The sequence below is a fragment of the Lampetra planeri genome, chromosome 19, assembly GCF_965212315.1.
Source record: "Lampetra planeri chromosome 19, kcLamPlan1.2.h2, whole genome shotgun sequence".
Taxonomy (NCBI): Eukaryota; Metazoa; Chordata; class Hyperoartia; order Petromyzontiformes; family Petromyzontidae; genus Lampetra; species Lampetra planeri.
Genome location: NC_136125.1, coordinates 2,392,145 through 2,413,538, shown reverse-complemented (window position 1 = coordinate 2,413,538; position 21,394 = coordinate 2,392,145). Strand labels below are relative to the sequence as shown.

Genomic DNA, 21,394 nt, shown 5'->3' with positions numbered 1-21,394 from the left:
CTAGGGGATGCCCACGACCGGTTCAGATAATCGTAACTGGTGTTGGCCATAAGCGAGAATCGAACTCGGGTCGCAGGGTTCGTAGCGCAGCATGCCAAGGCCCACACACCTCCAATCAGCATGGTTGCCTATGTTCGGTGTGAAATAAGTTCAACATACATACATACAAACACACACAAATGCCTACAAACACCCTGTCCCTAGCACAGCTGATGTCTGAGATGAGAAAAAAAAACCAAGCCTCTCCACTCGTCGGTAGCTTCCCCCTTTAACGGGTGGCACTCATCCAACTGCCTCGGACAAAAACCCCGCGGGGAGCGTGGAGTGGCGCGGGCACAGGGGGGGCGGGGGGCACCCACCGAGCAGCTGCATGTCCCTCTCGAGTCGCAGGGCCGACTCGAACAGCATCTCCTCCCTGCAGTCGATGGCCGCCTCGGCCTCCAGATGGCTCTTGGCCCACGTCGCGTACTCATCTTCCGTCAGCTCCTGCGCGTTCACACACAGCGCAGCCACACGTTCCATGCTCACCTGCGCTGCCATGCGTGCGCGCGCTACGACACGCGCTTCATACGTGCCTGTGTACAGACGTGTGCGCGTGCTTGTATCAAAGATTCCCCCGTGTATCCTGAACAGATTGTTGGGGAAAGTGCTGTTTGCGAGCACCTATGAAGGCTGGCATGGTACACGAGGGGGCGGGTGGCCAGCACTACACCAGACCGCCTTTGTCTCCTCAGTGGCAATATTTACACACCACAGCAGGTATTCATTTTGGGCTGAGTCGATCTAGCGGAGGCCCAGGACCGGCTCAGACAATCGTCACTGGTGTAGGCCGTGAGCAGAATCGAACTCAGGTCGCCGGGTTCGTAGTGTAATAAAGGACTCTTTCTCATATGTCGATCTCCGTTGTCCTTTATTGGGTTCGTAGAATCTCGTTACCACGGCGTCCTCGCTCAGGCCCGCGTCTCTCCCGACGATCACTCCACAGCGACTCTGCTGCTCCGATATGCAGTCTCCCTGCTGCTCCGCCTTGCAGCCACACCGCTGCTCCGCTCTCCAGCTTCACTGCTGCCCCGTATACAGCTAGCCTCCCACAGCCCGCTAGCTCTCTGCGTCTGACACCGATGGCTGACGGTGTCGACGTCTCCTACCGCGTGGCAACCGCGCCACTCTCCCCGTACTGCCCAGCGTGGCCTCCTCCCGTTTCACTCCGTCTCCACCCCCCGTTCCCCTTCCGGTTCTCTCCCTAAATCCTCTCTCCCACGTGACCCTGACTCCTCCTTCTCCCCACGTGACCCAGACTCGGCCCCCCCTCAATCCTTGCTCGCATTACAAGACCCCCCCCCTCTGATGAAAACCCAGCCGTCCCCGGCTGCAATAAATATAATAAAATAATGCGAGCAACATTTTAACCATCTGGCATCACTGGACAACGGAGAATATAACAACGATAACAAGAACAACAAGAACAATCAACGAAAGGAAAGGGATTTGGAACGCGTGCGGGTCGCCGGCCCGTCCCGAACGGGCGGCGGTCCCCCCACAGACCGAGAACGCGACGGGGTTTTAAGATCGACGGGAGTAGAACCGCCCGCCGCTGTTGGAGGCCCGTCAACGCTAAGGTCCCGTTCCCCAGAGAGACCCAAGTCCGGGGTCTCTGGCAACCGTGTCTGTGGTGGGGTTGGAGGGGCAGCGGGGTCAAGTGGCCCCGTCGCCATGGTAGGCCCACCCAGAGCAGGATTCGCCGCATCCACCTGCGTCACGGCTGGTTCGTCTGTAGAAGGCACGACAGGCGCGCTTGCAGAGTCAACAGGCAAGGGCAGAGGTGCGTCGGGTGCAACAGACACCGGCAAGGCAACATCAGGGGATGACGCATCCGTCCGCGGGGCCACGTAGGGCTTCAACCTAGACGTATGGACGTACCAGCGCCGCGATCTGAACCGAACCCGCGCGGACTGCGGGTTAGGGACTTCAATAAGCTTAACCGGCCCTTGCCATGGTTTGTGAAGCTTAGGGGAGGTCCCCGGCCACACCTGCAGGCAGTGCAGCCATGCCATGTCCCCCACTCGCCAGGGGCATGTACCGGTCGAGCGCCGGGCACAACGCTCGTTTCGCGCCTGAGTCTTGGCAGTAGCCAATCGGGCCCCCTCCCGTGCCTCGGCGACGCGTCGAACAGTGTCCTGAATGTACTCGGGGAGAGGTTTAACAGGACCCTTCGCCCCCGTACCCAGCTGTACTTCCACCGGCGGCACATTCTCGCGGCCGTACATTAGAAAAAATGGAGAATACCCTGTGGATGCATGAGGCGTCATCCGATACGCGGAGAGTACCCCAGGTATATGCAAGTCCCAATCAGCTTGTTTCCCGTCAACCGTGTGACATAGCATGGCCGACAGCGTCCGATTAAGCCGTTCCACCATGCCATCCGTCTGCGGGTGGTAAGGAGACGTACGAACCTTCTTGGTTCCCAGAGCAGCGCACACTTCCACCAACAATTTAGCAGAAAAATTTCGCCCCTGATCCGTGAGTAGCCTCTCCGGCGCCCCTTTGTCCAGCACATATCCAAACAGGAAGGCGTCCATGATAGACGCCGCCGACTGGTCGGGTAAGGGCCAAGCCATCGGCCAACGGGAAAGATATTCCACCCCGACCAGCAAAAATGTATTACCCCTAGCGGATGGTGGGAAAGGTCCCAAAATATCCAGCGCCACCAACTCGTTGATTCGAGACACCTGTATAGACTGCACCGGCGGCACATAAGGGTTTTTAGGCGGCATCCGCCGGGCACACTCGGGACACGCCCGAATGTGTCCGACGACATCCGTCGTCATGCCGTGCCAGAAGTAGTCTCGCTGCAATGTTAACAAAGTCTTCTGCACCCCGAGATGTAATAAAGTGTCGCCGTGCAGAGTCCGAATCAATTCGTACCGTAACGACGACGGTACTACCAGACGCCAGCGGTCATGCAATCCCTCCCTCCACATGAGCAAACCATCCCAGAGAGCGGCCCCCGGCGTCCCACCGGACAGCAATCCCCCCGCTCCCTTCGCAGCCCGACTCCGTAAAGCCCCCAACGAGTCGTCAAGCAATTGTTCGCGAATCCATACCGAGCGCGGCAGGTTCAGAACCCCATCGGCCGGTTCTGGGCACACCGGAGCCCCAGGCACCTCGACAGCTGACACGACAGGCCGAGGGGGTAGCTGAACCGGCGACCACCTATTCGTACCCGACGCGCAAGCGCAAGGGGACCCCTGTGGTAATCTGGAGAGCGCGTCCGCATTCGCGTGACGCGACCCCTTCCGATATTGAATGTCGAAGGAAAATTCCTGCAGGGTCTCCAGGGCATATTGCAGAGCTGCATGGTCCGTGCGCACAATAAACGAACGGCCGTATAGATATGGCCGATATTGGCGGAGAAAATAGACAATAGCCAATAGTTTGCGGCGAGTAACGCAGTAGCGGGTTTCTGCCGGGGACAGCACACGGCTACCGTAGGCTACCACGCATTCCACGCCGCCCTTGGACTGTGACAGAACGGCCCCGATCCCGGTGTCACTAGCGTCCGTATCCAGAATAAAAGGTCGATTAAAATCCGGATAGTCCAATGTCGGCGCCGTCGCCAACCGATCGCGTAGGCCCTCAAACGCCGCTTCCTCCGGCGGACCCCAACTGAACCTTCGACCCTTACCCGTAAGGAGGTGCAAGGGCCTAGCGATCATTGCAAAGTTCGGAACGAACCTGCGATAATATGAGGCGAACCCAAGGAAGCGACGTACGTCCCCAACCGAGGCCGGGGTTGGCCAGTTGCGGACGCACGCCGTCTTCTCTGGGTCCGTGGCCACCCCGTCCTCACTGATGTGTCCATCAACCGCTGAAAAGTGGCGGGGGCCGCATTCAAGCCCATTGGAAGGCAATTAAACTGAAACAATCCCTGCGGCGTACGGAAAGCCGTCTTTTCCCTCGAGGACTCATCGAGGGGAAGCTGCCAGAATCCCGAGGAGAGATCCAGTGTTGAAAAAAACTTCGCCCCGGACAAGGCATCGAGGGAATCATCCATACGCGGCAGGGGGTACGCGTCTGCGATGGACACCTTGTTCAATTTTCGAAAATCGACGCAAAATCGCAGTTTCCCATCCTTCTTCTTCACAAGGACTACCGGCGCGCCCCATGGACTGTTAGACGGGGATATTATGTCAGCTGCCAGCATGTCCTCCACTGCACCGTGGACCTGATCCCGCTCCGTCGGGCTCAACCGATGCGAGTTCAACCGAATCGGAGCGGCATCCCCCGTATCAATGTGGTGGGAAAGCAAGGAGGTGCGTCCCAAGTCAAAATCATCCGAGCTGAACACGTCGGAATAGCTTAGCAACAGCGCGCGAAGTGCGGACCGTTGCTCTCCGGTCAGGGATGAATTCTCCCCGCACAACTCAGCAACCCAACGATCATCCTGCCCTGTAGGCACCAAAACCCCGCCTACCATGTCCCGGCGGCCCCGGTTGTCATGGGCCGTGAACGCGGTCGTGGCGTGAGCCAAAACCGTTCCGGCCGGGACACTAACATTATCCGCACTCCCATTCAGCACCTGCAAGAACGGGGGCTGGCCCGGCCGGACAATCGTTTGTGCCCCAATCAGCGCCGAGCCACCCGTTATAGCCGTGGACGGCGATAACAAAACCCCCGCCGCTCCCTCAACGCCAGGTACTGGCTTCCGATATCTCAACGGGATAAGCATCTGCGAACCAGGTGGAATGTCAACAGATACCTCGGACAGCGCCTGTACCTGGCAAACAGGGGCAGACCGGCCCCATGGCGACGGTAAGAACGAAATTTTCCACCCCCCCGGAAATTCAATGCAATTTTTATCAACCCTTATTTGAATGGGCATTTTTGCCAGGAAATCAGTCCCCAACAAACAGGGTACCGCGAGGGACCTAGAGATCAAAACGGTCCCTGAAGCCGACACCCCCCCAATCGATATGTTGGCGTCCACCTGGCCCACAATGCCCATACTTCCCCCGTTCGCCGCTATGCACGAATCATAAACCGCTTGCACTCTCCCTGGCGGAATGCCCAAAAGATGGAAAATGACATCCGAAATAATGGTCGCGGACGCACCGGAGTCCACCAAAATACGCACCTCGACCTCCTGTGGACGACCCAGTAGCGGCCGCAACTACCCTCCGTGCCAATCGCCGCCATTGCGTCAGCGAGCGATACGGGTCAATCGGCGGCACCTCGTTGTTAACGACACACGGACCGCGCGGCGATGGTGATGCATGAGGTGACAGGCCTTGCCGGGTGTCTGATGCGCACCGACTTGCCTGTCCTGGCTGGTCTTTTCGCGCGACGTCCGTGGTCGAGGCCTCCTGCTGGGGCGGCCCCGGGATGCGAGCCCAACAGTCCCTGGCGAAGTGGCCCTTACGGCCGCAGCGCGCGGCACCCCCTCTGTCCCGACGCTCCCGCGCCGGCGGGCCAGACCTCGGCCCCGTTCCCCCCCGAGCAGGCCACTGGGCGGAGGCAGCCGTCAACTCCTGCGGACCCTTGTCGTCAGGAACGTAGACCGCCTTCTTAGGATCCCACCCCGTAGCACCGCCTTCAACGATGGGGCCCCCCATCCAAGCTGACACTTGTTTCCAGCGTCGGAGATTAAATTGAGCATCCAAGCACTTAGCCGCAGCACGGGACGTCAACTTATCATGGCTGCACACCGGCATGGGGATCCCCAGGTCTCTAGACAATTCCAGCATCTTGCCCAACATAAGGGGTTCCAACAAATCCGGCTCTCTCGGGGTATGTTGCCATCGCCAGTTCCAGAACGGCGCCTCTGAAAGCCACCGGTGATTCTTCAGGCGCCCGTTGCCGCTGTACAAATCTATGATGGGCATCGTCCGGAGGCTCGTACGCATCCACCATTTCCTCGAAGACACCCTGCAGCGTCCTCTTCTTATCGGCCTTGATGGAGCGGAAGAACCTGACGGACTCGTCGTCGAGAAGTGTTGGTTAGGACTTCCAGGGCCTCCGCGTCCGTCCATTTGGTGGATCGTACGGCCGCTTGAAAACGGCAGGCTAATGCGTTCCAGTCGCCGCCGATGGAGAATTCTTTGACCGTTGTTAAATGACGGCTGCGGGTCCTTGATCCGCCGTCCTCCGCCGATGGTGACTCACGCGGCAGCAACAAGATGGCGTCACTCCGCAACGTGTGCAAGATGGCGGCTTCCCGCGGCGGAGGGCGCAAGATGGCGGCTTCCCGCCGTTCCTACTCGGCCACGCCCAAGATGGCGTCTTCGTGCCGCGTGGTCGGGAGGGCTGATGGCGACGGCAAGGCCCCGGCCCGCTGTTCCCCGCCGGGCCTCCCCGAAGTCGTCGCCGGCGTCACAAGGTCGCACAACTGCGCCAACACCGTCTTCAGTGCCTCCAGTTGGGCCGCCACCTGTCACCATCCTTCATCAGTGTCCACTCGCGCGGATGGGCCCACCGAGGTGGCCACGTCCTGCACGCCCGGACCCCCGCTCGTCCCAGCGTCGCTTTCCGCCTCCATCGTCGGTAGCGCCACCGCTGGAGGGAGGTCGTCGTCAGAAGATGCTGCAGAAGATGGTGCAGGGACGTTCTTCCTTCTGAGCTGTTTTGACATGCCATTTCACTTCTGACACCAATGTAATAAAGTACTCTTTCTCATATGTCGATCTCCGTTGTCCTTTATTGGATTCGTAGAATCTCGTTACTACGGCGTCCTCGCTCAGGCCCGCGTCTCTCCCGACGATCACTCCACAGCCACTCTGCTGCTCCGATATGCAGTCTCCCTGCTGCTCCGCCTTGCAGCCACACCGCTGCTCCGCTCTCCAGCTTCACTGCTGCCCCGTATACAGCTAGCCTCCCACAGCCCGCTAGCTCTCTGCATCTGACACTGATGGCTGACGGTGTCGACGTCTCCCACCGCGTGGCAACCGTACCACTCTCCCCGTACTGCCCAGCGTGGCCTCCTCCCGTTTCACTCCGTCTCCACCCCCCCATTCCCCTTTCGGTTCTCTCCCAAAATCCTCTCTCCCACGTGACCCTGACTCCTCCCTCTCCCCACGTGACCCAGACTCCGCCCCCCCTCAATCCTTGCTCGCATTACAGTAGTGCAGCACGCTAACTGCTATACTAACGCTCCCCACAAATAGTGACACACACACACATGCAGACACACATACGCTGATGTATAGTTTAGTCCAAGCGCACCGCTACCAACGTGAACCTTGTTATTTTTTAAGTGTGGGTACTCCCACACCTTCCAAGATGTTTGGCCAGCGTGGAAGATTAGGCCAAGTACCCTCGAGAGGGCTCTATTAAAGGTGGACCGAAATCAAAATTATGAACTAAAGATGGAGAGAAGATCAGTTTAGAGCACTATTGGGAAGCTGAACTTAAAAATGAAGATGAACGTATCGGTGTGATTATTACTCAGAGGCTGTGACATGCATTATAAGCACGATCATTCACGACACAATTTAAGAAAAAGTGAAGAGTGTGGAAAGAAGCACGGAGAGATGCGTGCTTGTGCATTGAGAGATGGAACGAGGCACATGTGGATTAGATAACATCCGCAGGTGGGCAATGACTTCATTCAAAATGTGAAGTGAGGGGGTTTGGGCAGTACCCCTTGCAAGATGGGATGATGGCTGATGGCCACGATAATCGTTGGAGTGGCAGCCAAAGAATGGAATGTGTGCGAATGTGAGCACACTGAAGAGATGGAGCAATGAAATTAGTTCACGTGCAGGTGCGAGGTGGATTAGTACTGGACATCACAGGATTGTGCGAGTCGCGGCAGCTTGAGGAGGCTTTAATACGGCAGTACAAACATACAAGTAGCCATGCGTACCTAACTACGTGTGTGTGCATGCGCACATGTACAAACATTGTGAGGAGCGGTAATGCAGCAGTTAGCACGTTGCACGACGCTCTCAGCGACCTGGGTTCCATTCCCGCTCATGGTCAACACCAGGGACGATTATATTATCTGAACCGGTCTTGGGCCTCCCCGAGTTCGACTCAGACTCAACGGAGTACCTGGTGCGGTGTGTACACATCGCGAAGGCGGTTGGGCGTCTTACTGGTCACCCAACCCCTCGTGTGCTGTGCAGGCCTTCATAGGTGCTGGCTAACAGCACTTGCCTCAATAGTCTGTTAAGGCCTACACGGGGATCTTTATCTTTGTTTGTATGTATGGGAACATACAACTTCCTTTTTCGCTTGAATTTTAAGCAAAATTGCATTGTGAGCCAGTACACAAATATATATTTACGTCATGGGTGAAGCATCCACTGTAGAAAGGGCTTAGAAATAAGTGTTGTGTTTGTGTGGGGCCTCGATCGATAGCGTACAATGTAAGAGGGACAGATAAGAGCAAGTTGTCATGGAAACATCTGCCGCTTTGAGATTCGAGTTGTAATGGGCAGAGGTCAAAGGTGTCACTGGTGCTAGACCTGCCCATGAAGAGAGGACAGAAGGCGCCCAGCAAGACGAAAGCTATTGCCAAGTGATCACAATTCAATTGTCCAAATCGAATTAAAGCTTCTCCGACCTATGCACATGTTTGTGAAACGAAGCTGAGGCAATAACTACAGGCAAGACAAATATATTAAAGGCAGAGAGAAAGGACCGGGGAAGGTGGGCGGATGTTATAACCTTACGACAGTAACACCTGGATATACGAAGTAGATGCGTTTCTGGAGCTTCGTATAATTTAAACTTCGTATACCGAATAACGTATAACATTAGGACTATGATGATGCGCTCCCATCCTTCGTAACTTACCATTTCATACTATAAACACTTAATAACTTCCCAATGAAAGACACATAATGAATAAATATCATTTTATTCTTATTCCTACGGAATCGTAGATCGATTTATTTATCAATTTCAGTGTATATTTTGTTGAGCTTACTGCATAAAATAATGGTACACAAATCTAAACATCGTGATACCAAAACTTCGTTAATTGAATACACGCATATCGAGGTGTTACTCGAAATACATTGTTCCACCGACAGTTAAACCTGCCCATTGTACTTCTTTGCCACCGATTTCCATTGTATTATAATATAAAATAATTGAAAGTCTTACCCGCTTGGCGATGCACAATGTCCGCAGTCCGTCCATGGCGTACTGGTTCAGGTCGGCCTGTGTCCGTGCGTGCATTTTTGCCTTATCTTTGTCTTTGTCAGAGTTTCCTGTCATTAGAAGAAAAATATATATAACATTCCCTCTCAAGGAACTGCCACTCAGCTACAATTGTCAGTGACTGGTGAAATGTCTTGATAAAAAAATAATCTTATATGCTTCACAATTATCTAAGCCGCATTTATTCACAAACAAATACAAAATATATTTGTAGTTATTTTGCGCTATATTTATTAAATGCCTTTCAGTGTGTGTGTGTTTTACATGCATTACTGTATGTCAACATATATGACCTCGTGCCAGCTACCCTTCTACATGACACGTGGCCTCAAATTTCATCTAGCCTGGCGCAACCGCCGTAGTCATGTCACCGCCACTTAGAGGTGAAATGTCGGTATGATCTAATGATGAACCAAAAGCGGTAAACCTAATCTTAAATTCTTATGTAGAATTTGCCAATGAAACATGGCAGATAAATTATAACAATTACTTATTATATAGTATATTAGTTCAAAAACCCATGCAGTCAAATACAATTGTATTAGTTTTAATTTTTTACGGTTGTTCACCCAGGACTGCCTAACAGACTCAGGAGGGTCAGGCCAAGTTTTTATTTTGTAGTAGGGGCGATGTTGTGTCATCCCAAATGAGTATTTTTTTTAACACGGGGATGTTTGGCTAATGCCAGTTACATGGTGCATGTGTTGTTAGCTATGGGAGGAATCAGTAGCTCTGGGTGAAACCCTTATGGAGCAAGTTGAGAGAACACACAAACTCCACGCAGAAAGACGTCCGAGTCCGGAATCGAACCCCGGGGCCCTTTTTTTGCTGCATTACCGCCACGTCGCCCACCCTATCTTGTCAAGGACCACAGGCTGCGGCCCTGAATTGGCTTGATGCTCATAAGTGCCGCCCGCCATGCTCACCGGTGCAAGGCTTCAGGATGTCCATGATGACGTTGTCGGCCCCCTTGGTGTACACCACCATCTCGTACGTCAGGGGGTGCCGCACCACCACCGACATGCGCTTGCGCGTCGAGTCGAAGGCCATTACGTGCATGAGGTCGAAGGTCAACCTCCCCACGTACGGCACGTCGATGGTGACCTGGTCGGGCGATTTTGAGACAAGAGTGAAGTTGTAGGCCCTCGCTGCATACACTAGCGCGGCCTCGTCTGGGCTCTCTGCTTCGTAGCGGAGCTCTGCCGTGGGCGGTACCCCGTTACTCATCCATAAAGGACACTCGTCTTCCTGCGTAGGGGAAGGAGTGTTCCACCCAAGCCCCGGGATTTCCAGGCTCGTAGGCGTGCCAGCCGCCAGTGGTTTGGCTGCCAGCGGAGAGCAAGGGGTTGGTGGGTGAGACACAGGCCTCCCCGTCTCCGCTTTGGCCTGCAGGTTGTCACGGTAGGCAGCTGGGGAGCTCTTGTCCGCTGCCTTTGAATGCAAACTGAAGCTTGAGCTGGGAGTCACAGAGCTGAGTCGCAGCTTCTTCAACATTTCCTCGAGTTTCTTCATCGGTGATGTTACTGCTGACGCTTTCTTCGTCTGTACGCAACGCAATCGAGGCAAAATTACTAACGTGACAAGCGACGAGTACAACATACTACAAGAGCAAATTTCAAAAAGCACTGAAACTCAAGTGACAATGCGTGACACTGAGTGTTAAAATAATTATAATAATGACATTATTTGTATTTGATAGGGCCTCCATTATACCAAGGCATCTCAGAGTGCTTTACACATGATGACTGATAATTTGGCAATTCGTTAAAATGGAATTACATTTAAAAACAACCCCACAAAAGAAGTTAAGCTGAGCAATTAATGCACTACATCTATTAAACATTGATATGCACTTGGTACAGACATTCCACAAGATGTATTTTATTTTCGTTGCATCAAGCTTTTTCTAATTTGCAGGTTTGCAATAGAGGCACATTACATGTGCCTCCTATTATCCATGGTCGCTGTAGGGTCTGCAAAACTCCTGTTAGCCTCGGCCATATTTCTTCCTGTTATCCATGAATATTTGTGATTTTACCCATGATGCATAGCTCCCTATACTCACAATGTTTCTGTGGCTTAGAGGGTTTCCACAGGAAATGTGTCCTATTCGTGATGTGTTTACCCCACAGATAAGACGAGTAATATCATGGATAATGAGGGGGATAATCAGATCCATGACATTGGTACACCTTAGCGCCATGGATAAGAGGAGCTTTCCTTTATTAAAGATTTGTTTTTATAGAAATTACATTCTTTGGATGTGAATTGTTGTGCAGACTAGTAATCCATTACCTTGGAGCGAGGTTGCTAATTCAAGCAGAAATTGAACTAACATGTTTTTGAGGCTCTAATGTAACTAAATAGGAAGTACATCAAGTAGGGTTCTAACATGCCATTTGTGCAGTGTTTGAGTGATCTTACATTGTAAATTTGAGTTTTTTCTAGATTATTTCTACATGAAAAAAATACTAAACATTGCACTGGCTCAAATTATAAAAAGAGGAAGGACCCTCCTGAAAAATAATGTTTTACTGGTATATACCAGGTAAAGCCCACTGAGCTATTAACTCGTTTTCAGAAGTGACCTGGCCACAAATGATAGCTCAACAAAGGCTTATCATATGTGGGAATTTATAGAAGCAGCCAAATAATATAAATGCCTGTTTCTAAATGTGGAGGGGAAAACCAGAGGATCCGGAGAAAATTCCACTCTACCACGGGGAAAGCATGCAACCTCTGAATATACAGATGTCAGGGTCGGATCGAATGCACAACCTCCTGCATACCAGGTGAGGGTGATAACATCTCGCCACCCCGGCACCCCAACAGACAAAACCCCGCCTCAAATGAGCATTGTCATATCCCAACAACGGTCCTCAGCTAATGATCGAAATTTTCATCACAAAATCTATTCGATCCATAGGATGACCACTGTATACCTCCCATGAAGTAGCGCTCATTTTAATGGAGCTGGTAGAATGACCGGTCGAGTCTATCCCTGACCGGGATTGTGAGTCGATCACTCTGACCGCTTCTCATGTGGCAGGACTGACTAAACGGGTAAAGGAGCATCGTTTTCTTCCGTGCTACATTCGGGTCGAGTCTCTGACCTTGATGCGTGGTTGGTTCGGAGACGACACCACGACGGTGTTGCAGATGGCAAGCGTGATGAAGAAGTCTACCACGTTCGCGACGTCCTCGGGAATCACAAAAGTGCCGTTTTTGCTGGGGAGAGAGTTGAGATTCTTGAGGTACATTCTGACTCGCGACTCCAGCTGGGGATCTGGTGTCACATCTGTCTCCTACAGAACAAAAACACATTTAAGAGCAAATCAATCCCCTGTAAAAACCAAAGCGAATCTATGTAATGACAATGCTATGTGTTGGACACAGTGAGCAAAGACACAGCAATTATGTACCTCTGAATGAGTATTATTATAGCAGTGGATGGCAACATGATGCATTCCAGATTTGCTGTCGGCACAACTGTTCTGCATGGTCTTGGAGCATGTGTGCCTATATCAGGTGTTGTCCATACAATTGTTAGACATTGATGTGACCATGCTTCAATCAGCCACAAATGTACTTCAGGTGTGAATAATTTTGCGTGTGACTAAAACTGAACATAATTCCACCATCCAATTGCATGTCATCCACACTCCCCCCCCCCCCCCCCAATACCCTAAATGATCGATCTGATTTATTAACAACAAAAAGGCAGCCATGGCCAATGGCAATGTATCCCTATATTGGGATGTTTGGCCAGCTCCGCTAATGTGGTTATACAGATGGGAGGAAACCGACGCACTCAGGGAAAACGCATGCGTGAGAGGGTGGGTAACACTCAACCTCCGTACAGATGGAACACGGATAAAAATGTATCTGCTTGCTGTACCGCCCGTACCCTGGAAAGCCAGGAGGTGGCGACCTCACGGCCCCAAGCGGGTAGGGAGGGACTTTCACGAATTCGCGCACGAACCACCAACCCTCGCTGTCTCCGCACGGCGCCGGACGCCCGGCGCGCAACTCACCATTGGGCTGCTGAACGCGGCCTCCTTGGAGAGTACGCTGGGCTGCCGGCGGTGGCCCATCTGGCAGGGTGTGGAGCGGGCGCCGGGGGCGGAGCGCGTCGAGTGGGCACTGGGCGTCCTGCGCAGGCTGCGCCGGTGCCGCAGGGTGCGGTTGCCCGCGTGCCGCCCTCCAAAGGCGCGTGAGGGTAGGGTGCGTGCGCGCTGCGATGCGGTCAGTGCGGTGGGCGGCGGCTCACCCCGCTGGAGCGAGTCGCCCCTCGCCCACTCGTCCCCGTCGGACTCCGAGTCCTGGTAGGCGGCCAGGCGCTGCGCTGAGAGGGTCGACAAGAAAAAGGAATGGAGGGTGGGGGTCCGTCAGTGAGGGCATGGTGGGAATTGTGCGGCCATCACTGCGTGGCAGCTGCCGCAGGGCATTAGCGGGGCGCTGGGTTTGCAGGTCGGACGTCGTTAGGATGGACTCGGCCCGTCATTCATTAAAATGAGCACTACTTCATGGAAAGTGTGCAGTGGTCATCTTATGAATAGAATTGATTTTTGCGATGGAAGTGGAATGTCGGTCAATAGCGAAGGACCGTCATTGGGAGATGGCAATAGTCATTTGAGGCAGGTTTTTTTCTGTTGCGGTGCCGTGTTGGCGAAATGTTATCTCCCTCGCCTGGTATACAAGGAGGTCATGGGTTCAATCCCGACCCTGACGCATGCTGTATATTTTGAGTTTATATGTTTCCTTCGTGGTCCGGGTCCTCCAGTTTTTCTCTCCACATTTAGAAACATGCGTTTCGAGTATTTGGCTGCTGGACATTTCCACGTGATAAGGCACATCATTGAGAAAATATATGTGGGCAGGTTGCTTATGAAAAAGAGCTATGTAGCTCAGTTGGCCTTACCTGGTAAAAATATAATAGTTTAAATAGATTGTTTTTATTCCATCTCCTTGGCAACAGCAGTTGAAACAATGGTGCAAGTTTATTAAATTGACCCCATCTCCTCAGTCTATCCGGCAATATAAATGGGTACAACCACAGTTAGCCGGTCAGGAGGTCGCGTGCGGTGGGGCTAAGTGTGGGTACCCCCACCTCTTCCCAATACATCTGGCCAGGTGTGGAAGAGTTTGCCAAGCACGTACAAATTACTGTATCAAAAAAAATAATTGTGACTGCATATGAAAGTTAATTAACAGTGCGTGCACATTTTTCTATCTTGACTTAAAAAGCACAAATATTATTTAAATAAACGACAACTTACGTGTATGTTCTGTAACGTTTTACTGCTCACAGTAACACAAACATGCATCGTATTCGGCGATGTCCAAGCCACAGTTTGAGTTTTTGGAGATGGACAGGCATCACATGGGGCTAATGTCCACATTAAACCACTGTCCTTTGTCCTGTTGAGACCATGGGTTTGCATCTGGATGATGAGATAGTGTAAAGGTGGCTCCCCGGTCTCGGGAGTTTGTTCGCCTCAGCCTGATCACCAGTGAATGCACAATAAATATTGCACGATGACTGGTTTTCACTGCAGTTGGCCTGGCTTAGTTTCCAGGATGTATATTTGCATACAAACCCAACCACATGACTCTTTGGAGATCACTGAAGAGCACAGCATGTTGTGTCTTTGTGCGTGTGTATAAGAGAGGAATAGTAGTTTAGCGCTTAGCACACTGCGCTACAAACCCGGTGACCCAAGCACCATTTTCGCTCACGGCCAACACCAGTGACAATAATCTGAACCGGTCCTGGGCCTCGCTAGGTCGAGTACCTATTGCGGTGTGTAAAAACATCGCCACTGGGGAGACAAAGGCAGTTGGTTGTGGTGCTGGCCACCCACCCCCTCGTGTACCATGCCAGTCGTAATAGGTGCTCGCTGACAGCACTTGCACCAACAGTCTGTGAAGGCTACACCAGAGATCTTTGTCTGTATCTGTGTGTGTGTGTATAAGAGGCAAGCTGAAATGACACAAGAGTATGATGCGTCATCTTCTTGGGCCTTTTTCTGTCACGTCATCTGTCAGAGCCATTCAATGACACGACGTTACCGTCTGCTGACTCGGGGACTTCCTCCAAAAGGATGTTGATCAAACCTTGCACTGTGACTCTGATCGTGCAATAATGATGCGATTGTTGATATACAAATGGTTGGGCAAACTGTTTGACATACCATTGTTACTGTGCGAGTACTCTTTTCCGGCAACAGTGCAGCGGCGGAAGACCATCTTGTTCTCGGTGAGGGTGCCCGTCTTGTCGGAGAAGATGTATTTGATCTGGCCGAGGTCCTCAGTGATATTGAGGGCACGGCACTGGAGGGGTGTGTCGCTCTCTGGGTCGTACAGCTCCTCGTCCTGGTGAATGAGGTAGATCTGCCCAATCTTGACGATCTCGATGGAGACGTAGAGCGAGATGGGGATCAGCACCTGTGTGGGAGTGGGGCAGAGTGAGTGGAACGTATGTAGGTATGTATGTTGAACTTATTTTGCACCGTACATAGCCAACCATGCAAATTGGAGGTGCGGGGGAAGGACAATAACATAAACACAAAAAACTGTTCTAAAGAAATTAGTTTTAAATCTAGATTTAAAAGTGCATAGCTTTAGTGGCTTCCTAAAATCGGAAGGAATAGGATTCCAGAGGGTCGCAGAAGCGTATCTGAAAGCGCACGATGCAGTGACCGTCTTTGTTCAACGGTTAGCCAAATGCAGCTGCGAGGATGCCCGGGTTTGCGTGATGGTTTATGCTCCTTGATGAGATCAGCAAGGTATTGTGATTAATTTATGGCAAGCGTTTCTGTGCAATCTTCCATTAAGGATCATCTCTAAACTAAACTAATTTCATTGTATCAGGTAAGACCCATTGAGCGACCTGGCCACAAATGATAGCTCAAAGAAGTGACTTATTACGTGGACATTTTTTGTAGCACATGTTCCTAAATGTGGAGGGAAAAATCGGAGAACCTGGAGAAAAATCCCAGCGACCACGGGGAGAAAAATCCCAGCGACCACGGGGAGAGCATGCAAACTCCAAATATACAGGTGTCAGGGTCAGATCGAACCCACGACCTCCTGCTTACCAGGCGAGGGAGAAAACATCTCGCCAATTTCATCTTTGTTCTTCGGAGCGTCATACTTGGGATTTTTTAACTATTCACAAATGAGCAGCAGCATTCTATCTTGGGGAGGAAATGAGTTCTTGGACAAAACCCAGCACATACTCAAATTGCAAGAAGAGACACCTGCTACCTACATAATGTACTGACAGAACAGTTGATGATTCCGACAACTAAAGAATTTCCACCATGCGCTTGTGCCTAACCAGCTGAGATATGTACTCAGCAAGGTCGGACCGCAGACATTTATTTCTGTATATATTATATTCAAAAGGTGCGAAAATTATTCCACATTCTTATAAAAGAGCAAGAACATCCACCACCCAATGTAGCCAATGAAATCAAAGTGTTTGGGTAGAGGATGTGAACAATACATTAACTTGGCCAGAGTTTTTTTTTTTAATCCTTTATATTAAGTTCGCTTGCTTGCTTGCGTGCTTGCTTGCTTGCGTGCTTGCGTGCTTGCTTGCTTGCTTACGACCGTGCAAATCTTTCGGTCGTTTTTTAACCCACTTCCCGTGATCCAATCGAGCTGACATTTTCCACACAGACTCGTTGTGCGAGACAATTAATGTTCCTGAAAAAAAATTCCCAAAATGTTACACTTTTTAGGCAAAAAATATGTATTTTACATATATTCAAATAGAACTCATTCATGGCTTTGGCTGAACGTAACAGTGTAAGAGCCCAGAGCGTAACCCCTCCACAGGCTGTGGCGGAGTAGCGCAGTTGGTAGCGCCCTCGCTTCCCATGCCAAAGGTCGCGGGATCGATCCCCGCGTCCTCCACAGGCGAATATATTTTTAAATCCTTTATATTAAGTTCATTGCCACGCATATAAAGGATTTATAGTGAAAAACTTTGTTTTTACGGGTTATACTTATTAATCAGCTGCAGTCGAAACGTGCTTGTTTTCTTGCACAGCTTTGAGCTTCCAGGTTTACACACATCCACTCTGCATAGTTTTCGCGGCAAAAAGATGCTCCATGCTACCTACCTGGAGAAGGATGATCATGGTCCAGAACATGTAGAAGCCCGACAGCACCGGCGAGATGTGATCGCCGTCCTTGTTCGCGACGTCGAACGGCGGATTTTCCTCATATCCAGCCATCCAAAGGCCATGAGCTGCAGCAGCAAAGGGGGTCGCGAGATGAAAAACAGCCATTGGTTCGGGGCTCGCTTCAACCCATACTGGTGGCACTGCCAGATGTTTATAGGCAAGGTCACCCAGAGAGAGACAAAGACTTACCAATGGCAATGAAGAGGCACATCACGATCAGGATGACCACACACCAGATGATGTCCATGTTCATGTTGCGTTCCAGTTTGCTGCGTTTGTAGCGAGGCCCGTTGTTGTTCAGCATGGCCTTCGTCTCGTGACCTGTGCAGATTAACAATGGGTGATATTAACAACGGTAATAATGCACAGCCCTTTGTTGGTTCACCACATTGAAAAATACAGGTTAGTGAAGCGGGAGGCCGCAGCATCAGTTCAGACGTCACTCATCATTTAGGGCTTTGATGAGATATTATTCAAGTAATATTGATTGGCAAGTTGATTACCAAAATTGTTGATTTTTGGGTTATTACATGCATCAACACAAACCTCAAAGGTAATTTCAGGTGCCTTATGTAACTATATATAAGTCCATTAAATTGATTACAGTATATATTTTGTCATGTAGATCTGTATAGATGAAAGTATGCAACTCGTGCACATAGGAAATGCTTTTCATGAGTATTTTGACAAAATGTCAAAATGTAAACGTGAGAAAAATAAATGATGCATAAATAGATGAATGTATAAACGGGTGGATGCAATTACAGAAGGAAGCATGCCTCATATAAAAACGGGCATTTATTTAGTCAGTATTATTTTATAATGAGCTGTTAAGAGCAGTGGTATTCACTAACTAGCCTTTTGCCCGTCCAAGGACGGGTGCTCCATGTCGAGTGACGTCACCAGCTCAAGATTATTAATGTGGGGGGGTGCTCCATGCGGAGTGACGTCACCCGACATGATTATTAATGACAGGGGGGGGGGGTCCTTGTGGAGGACCCCACCTGTTCATGATTATTAATGAGGGGGGCTGTTCGATGTGCAGTGACGTCACCTGCGCATGATTATTAATGAAGGGCGGGTCCATGTGGAGGACGTAACCTGTTCATGATTATTAATAAGGGGAGCTGGTCGACGTGGAGTGACGCCATGCGCGTTACACACTGACATTCTTGGGTAAATATAGTAGTCAATTTTCAGAGGGGGGGCACTTTTGCCGATAAGACATCAGTCTTGATTTGAAGCTTTCGTGACTGCAGGAATCCATACTCTTTGGTTCTTTCGGTAAAGTCACGTAGGTAGAAAAATAATAGATCACGACGTTTCGATCGCAACACAAGCAATCGTCATCAGGTGGGACAACCGCAGCAAGAAAAAACTGCTGAAGACATCAGTGTTAGGGCTGTCACACATTTGTAGCCATTGGGGTTTGACAGCAGCTGCACGATGATGATGGGGGGGGGGTGTTTTCACATGTTGTGTATTGTCGGGGGCCGCACGTCAGGGGCCGCACTAAAGGCCACCAGGGGCCGTCAGTGGCCCCTGGTGGCCTTGCAATGAAGAACACTGTGTTAGAGCTTGCAGTGGCTCTGATCTTACCGCCATAAACCACGATCCCCACCACGTACTCCGTGTTGCGCACCGTGCATCCTCGCAGCAGCAGATTGTCCTTGCTGAGTCCGACCTTGCGCTCGTTGCTGTGCAGCCTGTGGAGAGACGGCCAATCCTCAACCCCTCCACTCGGCACACTCTCACAACAGACACTTTACGCGCACTAGATCCGAATAAGGTGATGACGTGCCTCCAAGACCACAAGGAATACTCACATGAAACCTTTAAATTTATTGAGGTCGTTGTTTGGCCTCTCACACTCTACGGTGCTTGTGTACTTCATAGGGTCGAAATCGCACTCCTGCGCACACACGCAATGATACAGGTAGCAACATAAAAATATAATATAAGGGATCATAACATTTTTTTTTATATATAAGGCCCTTCCTGAGGCATGATGCATGGCCTCTTGCAAGGGCAACCTGGGTTATATCAAAAGGCCCTTTTAATACAAGAAAGGCATCACAGTAACGATGATACACTCTGCTACTCCTGACACAATCATCTGGCTCATTGTGAAATGCAGAATATTCGAATTATTTAACACAAATTTTACTAAGAGTGAGGTGAATTGCACTTAAATATTGAAATATACAAGAAAAAGTTACGAGATTCGCCACATGAACTCGACAATGTACACGTTGTCCTTGTTGTATCCATGTGCACTAACCCGCGCCCATAATATTGGTATCCTGCGCGAACTTTGCTGGAATCAGTCACCCTTTGCAGAGTGAACACGTTTTTATTTATTTTCCTCGCTCCCCTCGTCGATTTCAAGTAATCACGAAACAAGCGTTTTAATGAAGCGCTTTTCAAGTCAATGAAGGGTGCACATCTGGAGCCCCGCAAATTCTAACTTGAGATCTTCACAAGCAAATGTGAAGATTATAAAAATATGACCTGCACAGATTGCGTCAACAGCAGGGAACTCAATGAAATAATTTCTGTTTTCAATCGTTCAGCCTGTTGTTGTTTGGATTGTCGCCATAGAATGCAGTGATGGGAGGTGTTAGGTAGCCAAACTCAACAGACAAAACCAGGAAGTAAAGGCTCCACATGAAAGAAGTTATGCCAATAAATACCATGCAAACAGGTTGTTCAAAACTTCTTTAGAAAGCCCACATTCTTTCGTCTGAGACACTTTATCCAGTGCCAATTGTCCTTGACAGTTCACAGAACTTCAAAAAGTCGTGAAGCTTAGAATTGACTTCGTAAAACGCCTCGTATCCAAATATATTGGTGGACAGATGAAGTTTAATTGATGCGTAGCTCAATAAAAAATTAAACAACTAAATCTGAAAATTATAAAATGTTACAAATGTATTTTATTTTAGGTATCCTCGATGGCTCCCACCTTTTCCACTCAAACAAAGACAAGTTTCTTAGCCAGCCTAGATCTATGAAAACTGTGCAGTAAAACATATTACAGCTTAACACAGTAACGCCGGTACCGGATCTATATGGGTACGAATCAATACCGTGCACCACAGCACAGATGCTGATTCCCAGACTGTCTGGACAGGTGGCGACTCAGCACACTCTGGAATCCAATATTTATTTGCATTATCAATCATGTAATGCAATGTTTACACTGACGTAGGCCATACAATCGCTGGATATCGCGGGTGTTTTTAAACGACGAGCGAAGTATAGTTCTAGTTACAATGACATGTTAGTTAGTACTTGTATTTATTATTATCGATGCTTATTTAGTTTACATTTTAAATCATTATCTATTGCCCAAAAATCTAGTTCATGTGCAGGATTTATCTCAGTAGACTAGCAGGCCCCATAATTACGAAATCCGAGATGTAAACTCCTAGCCAGGGTCAGTGAAATGAGTAGCTCATCAATGGCCTGGCACTGCTTGGGTTGGATTTCAATTGCTGTCATCCTGTGGATATAATAATGTTGCCATAGGAAGGTAGAACTCCCACCAATGGCTGTGGATGCAGCAATTGAGATAAGCACCTGCCTGGACTCACTTGAGAAGGGGCATTTAAACCTGCTGTCATTGCTGTTTTAGATACTGTGCGTTGCTTGTGTAGCTGACCTCAGATGACCGCCGTGACACCTGTAGCTGTACTCGCTGGAATTTACAGGGTTTGTTTTTTGCACCGTACATAGCAACTGTGCTGGATGTGCAGGGAAGGGATAAGACACTAAACGCGAAAAAAAGTTCTAGATGCTCTAAAAGATGTAGGCTGCAGTGATAAAGAACCAACTACATCTCTGTGTTTAGTCTATCTTAACCCTCACAATCCACACTCCCTGCACCACGCAAGATGATTTCTGAATTAGTTTCTGTTTGAGAATGTGAGCCACTTGGTTAACTATTACGTTTCCCGTAAAAAAGGATCAGGATTTGATTGAGATTAATCTTACACACTATTTCCATGTGATATATATTGGCATTGTTACAT

General features: G+C 50.0%; 1 protein-coding gene across 2 annotated transcripts in view; it reads right to left on the bottom strand.

Moving 5' to 3' along the window:
- The window catches only part of LOC144723948 (phospholipid-transporting ATPase VA-like), a 64,934-nt gene that overhangs the window by 19,987 nt on the left and 23,553 nt on the right, over positions 1-21,394 (bottom strand). Inside the window, exons 3-12 of one of the 2 annotated variants that reach the window (XM_078602731.1) lie at positions 19,187-19,272; positions 18,960-19,066; positions 17,550-17,681; positions 17,298-17,425; positions 15,360-15,612; positions 13,200-13,510; positions 12,279-12,470; positions 10,092-10,707; positions 9,109-9,215; positions 360-486 (exon numbers count right to left, since the gene is read on the bottom strand). In XM_078602731.1, the coding sequence (XP_078458857.1) occupies positions 360-486; positions 9,109-9,215; positions 10,092-10,707; positions 12,279-12,470; positions 13,200-13,510; positions 15,360-15,612; positions 17,298-17,425; positions 17,550-17,681; positions 18,960-19,066; positions 19,187-19,272 (2,059 nt within the window). Of the gene's footprint in view, positions 1-359; positions 487-6,272; positions 6,580-9,108; positions 9,216-10,091; positions 10,708-12,278; positions 12,471-13,199; positions 13,511-15,359; positions 15,613-17,297; positions 17,426-17,549; positions 17,682-18,959; positions 19,067-19,186; positions 19,273-21,394 lie in introns of those variants that run through there. The other variant, XM_078602732.1, reaches the window with a different exon arrangement.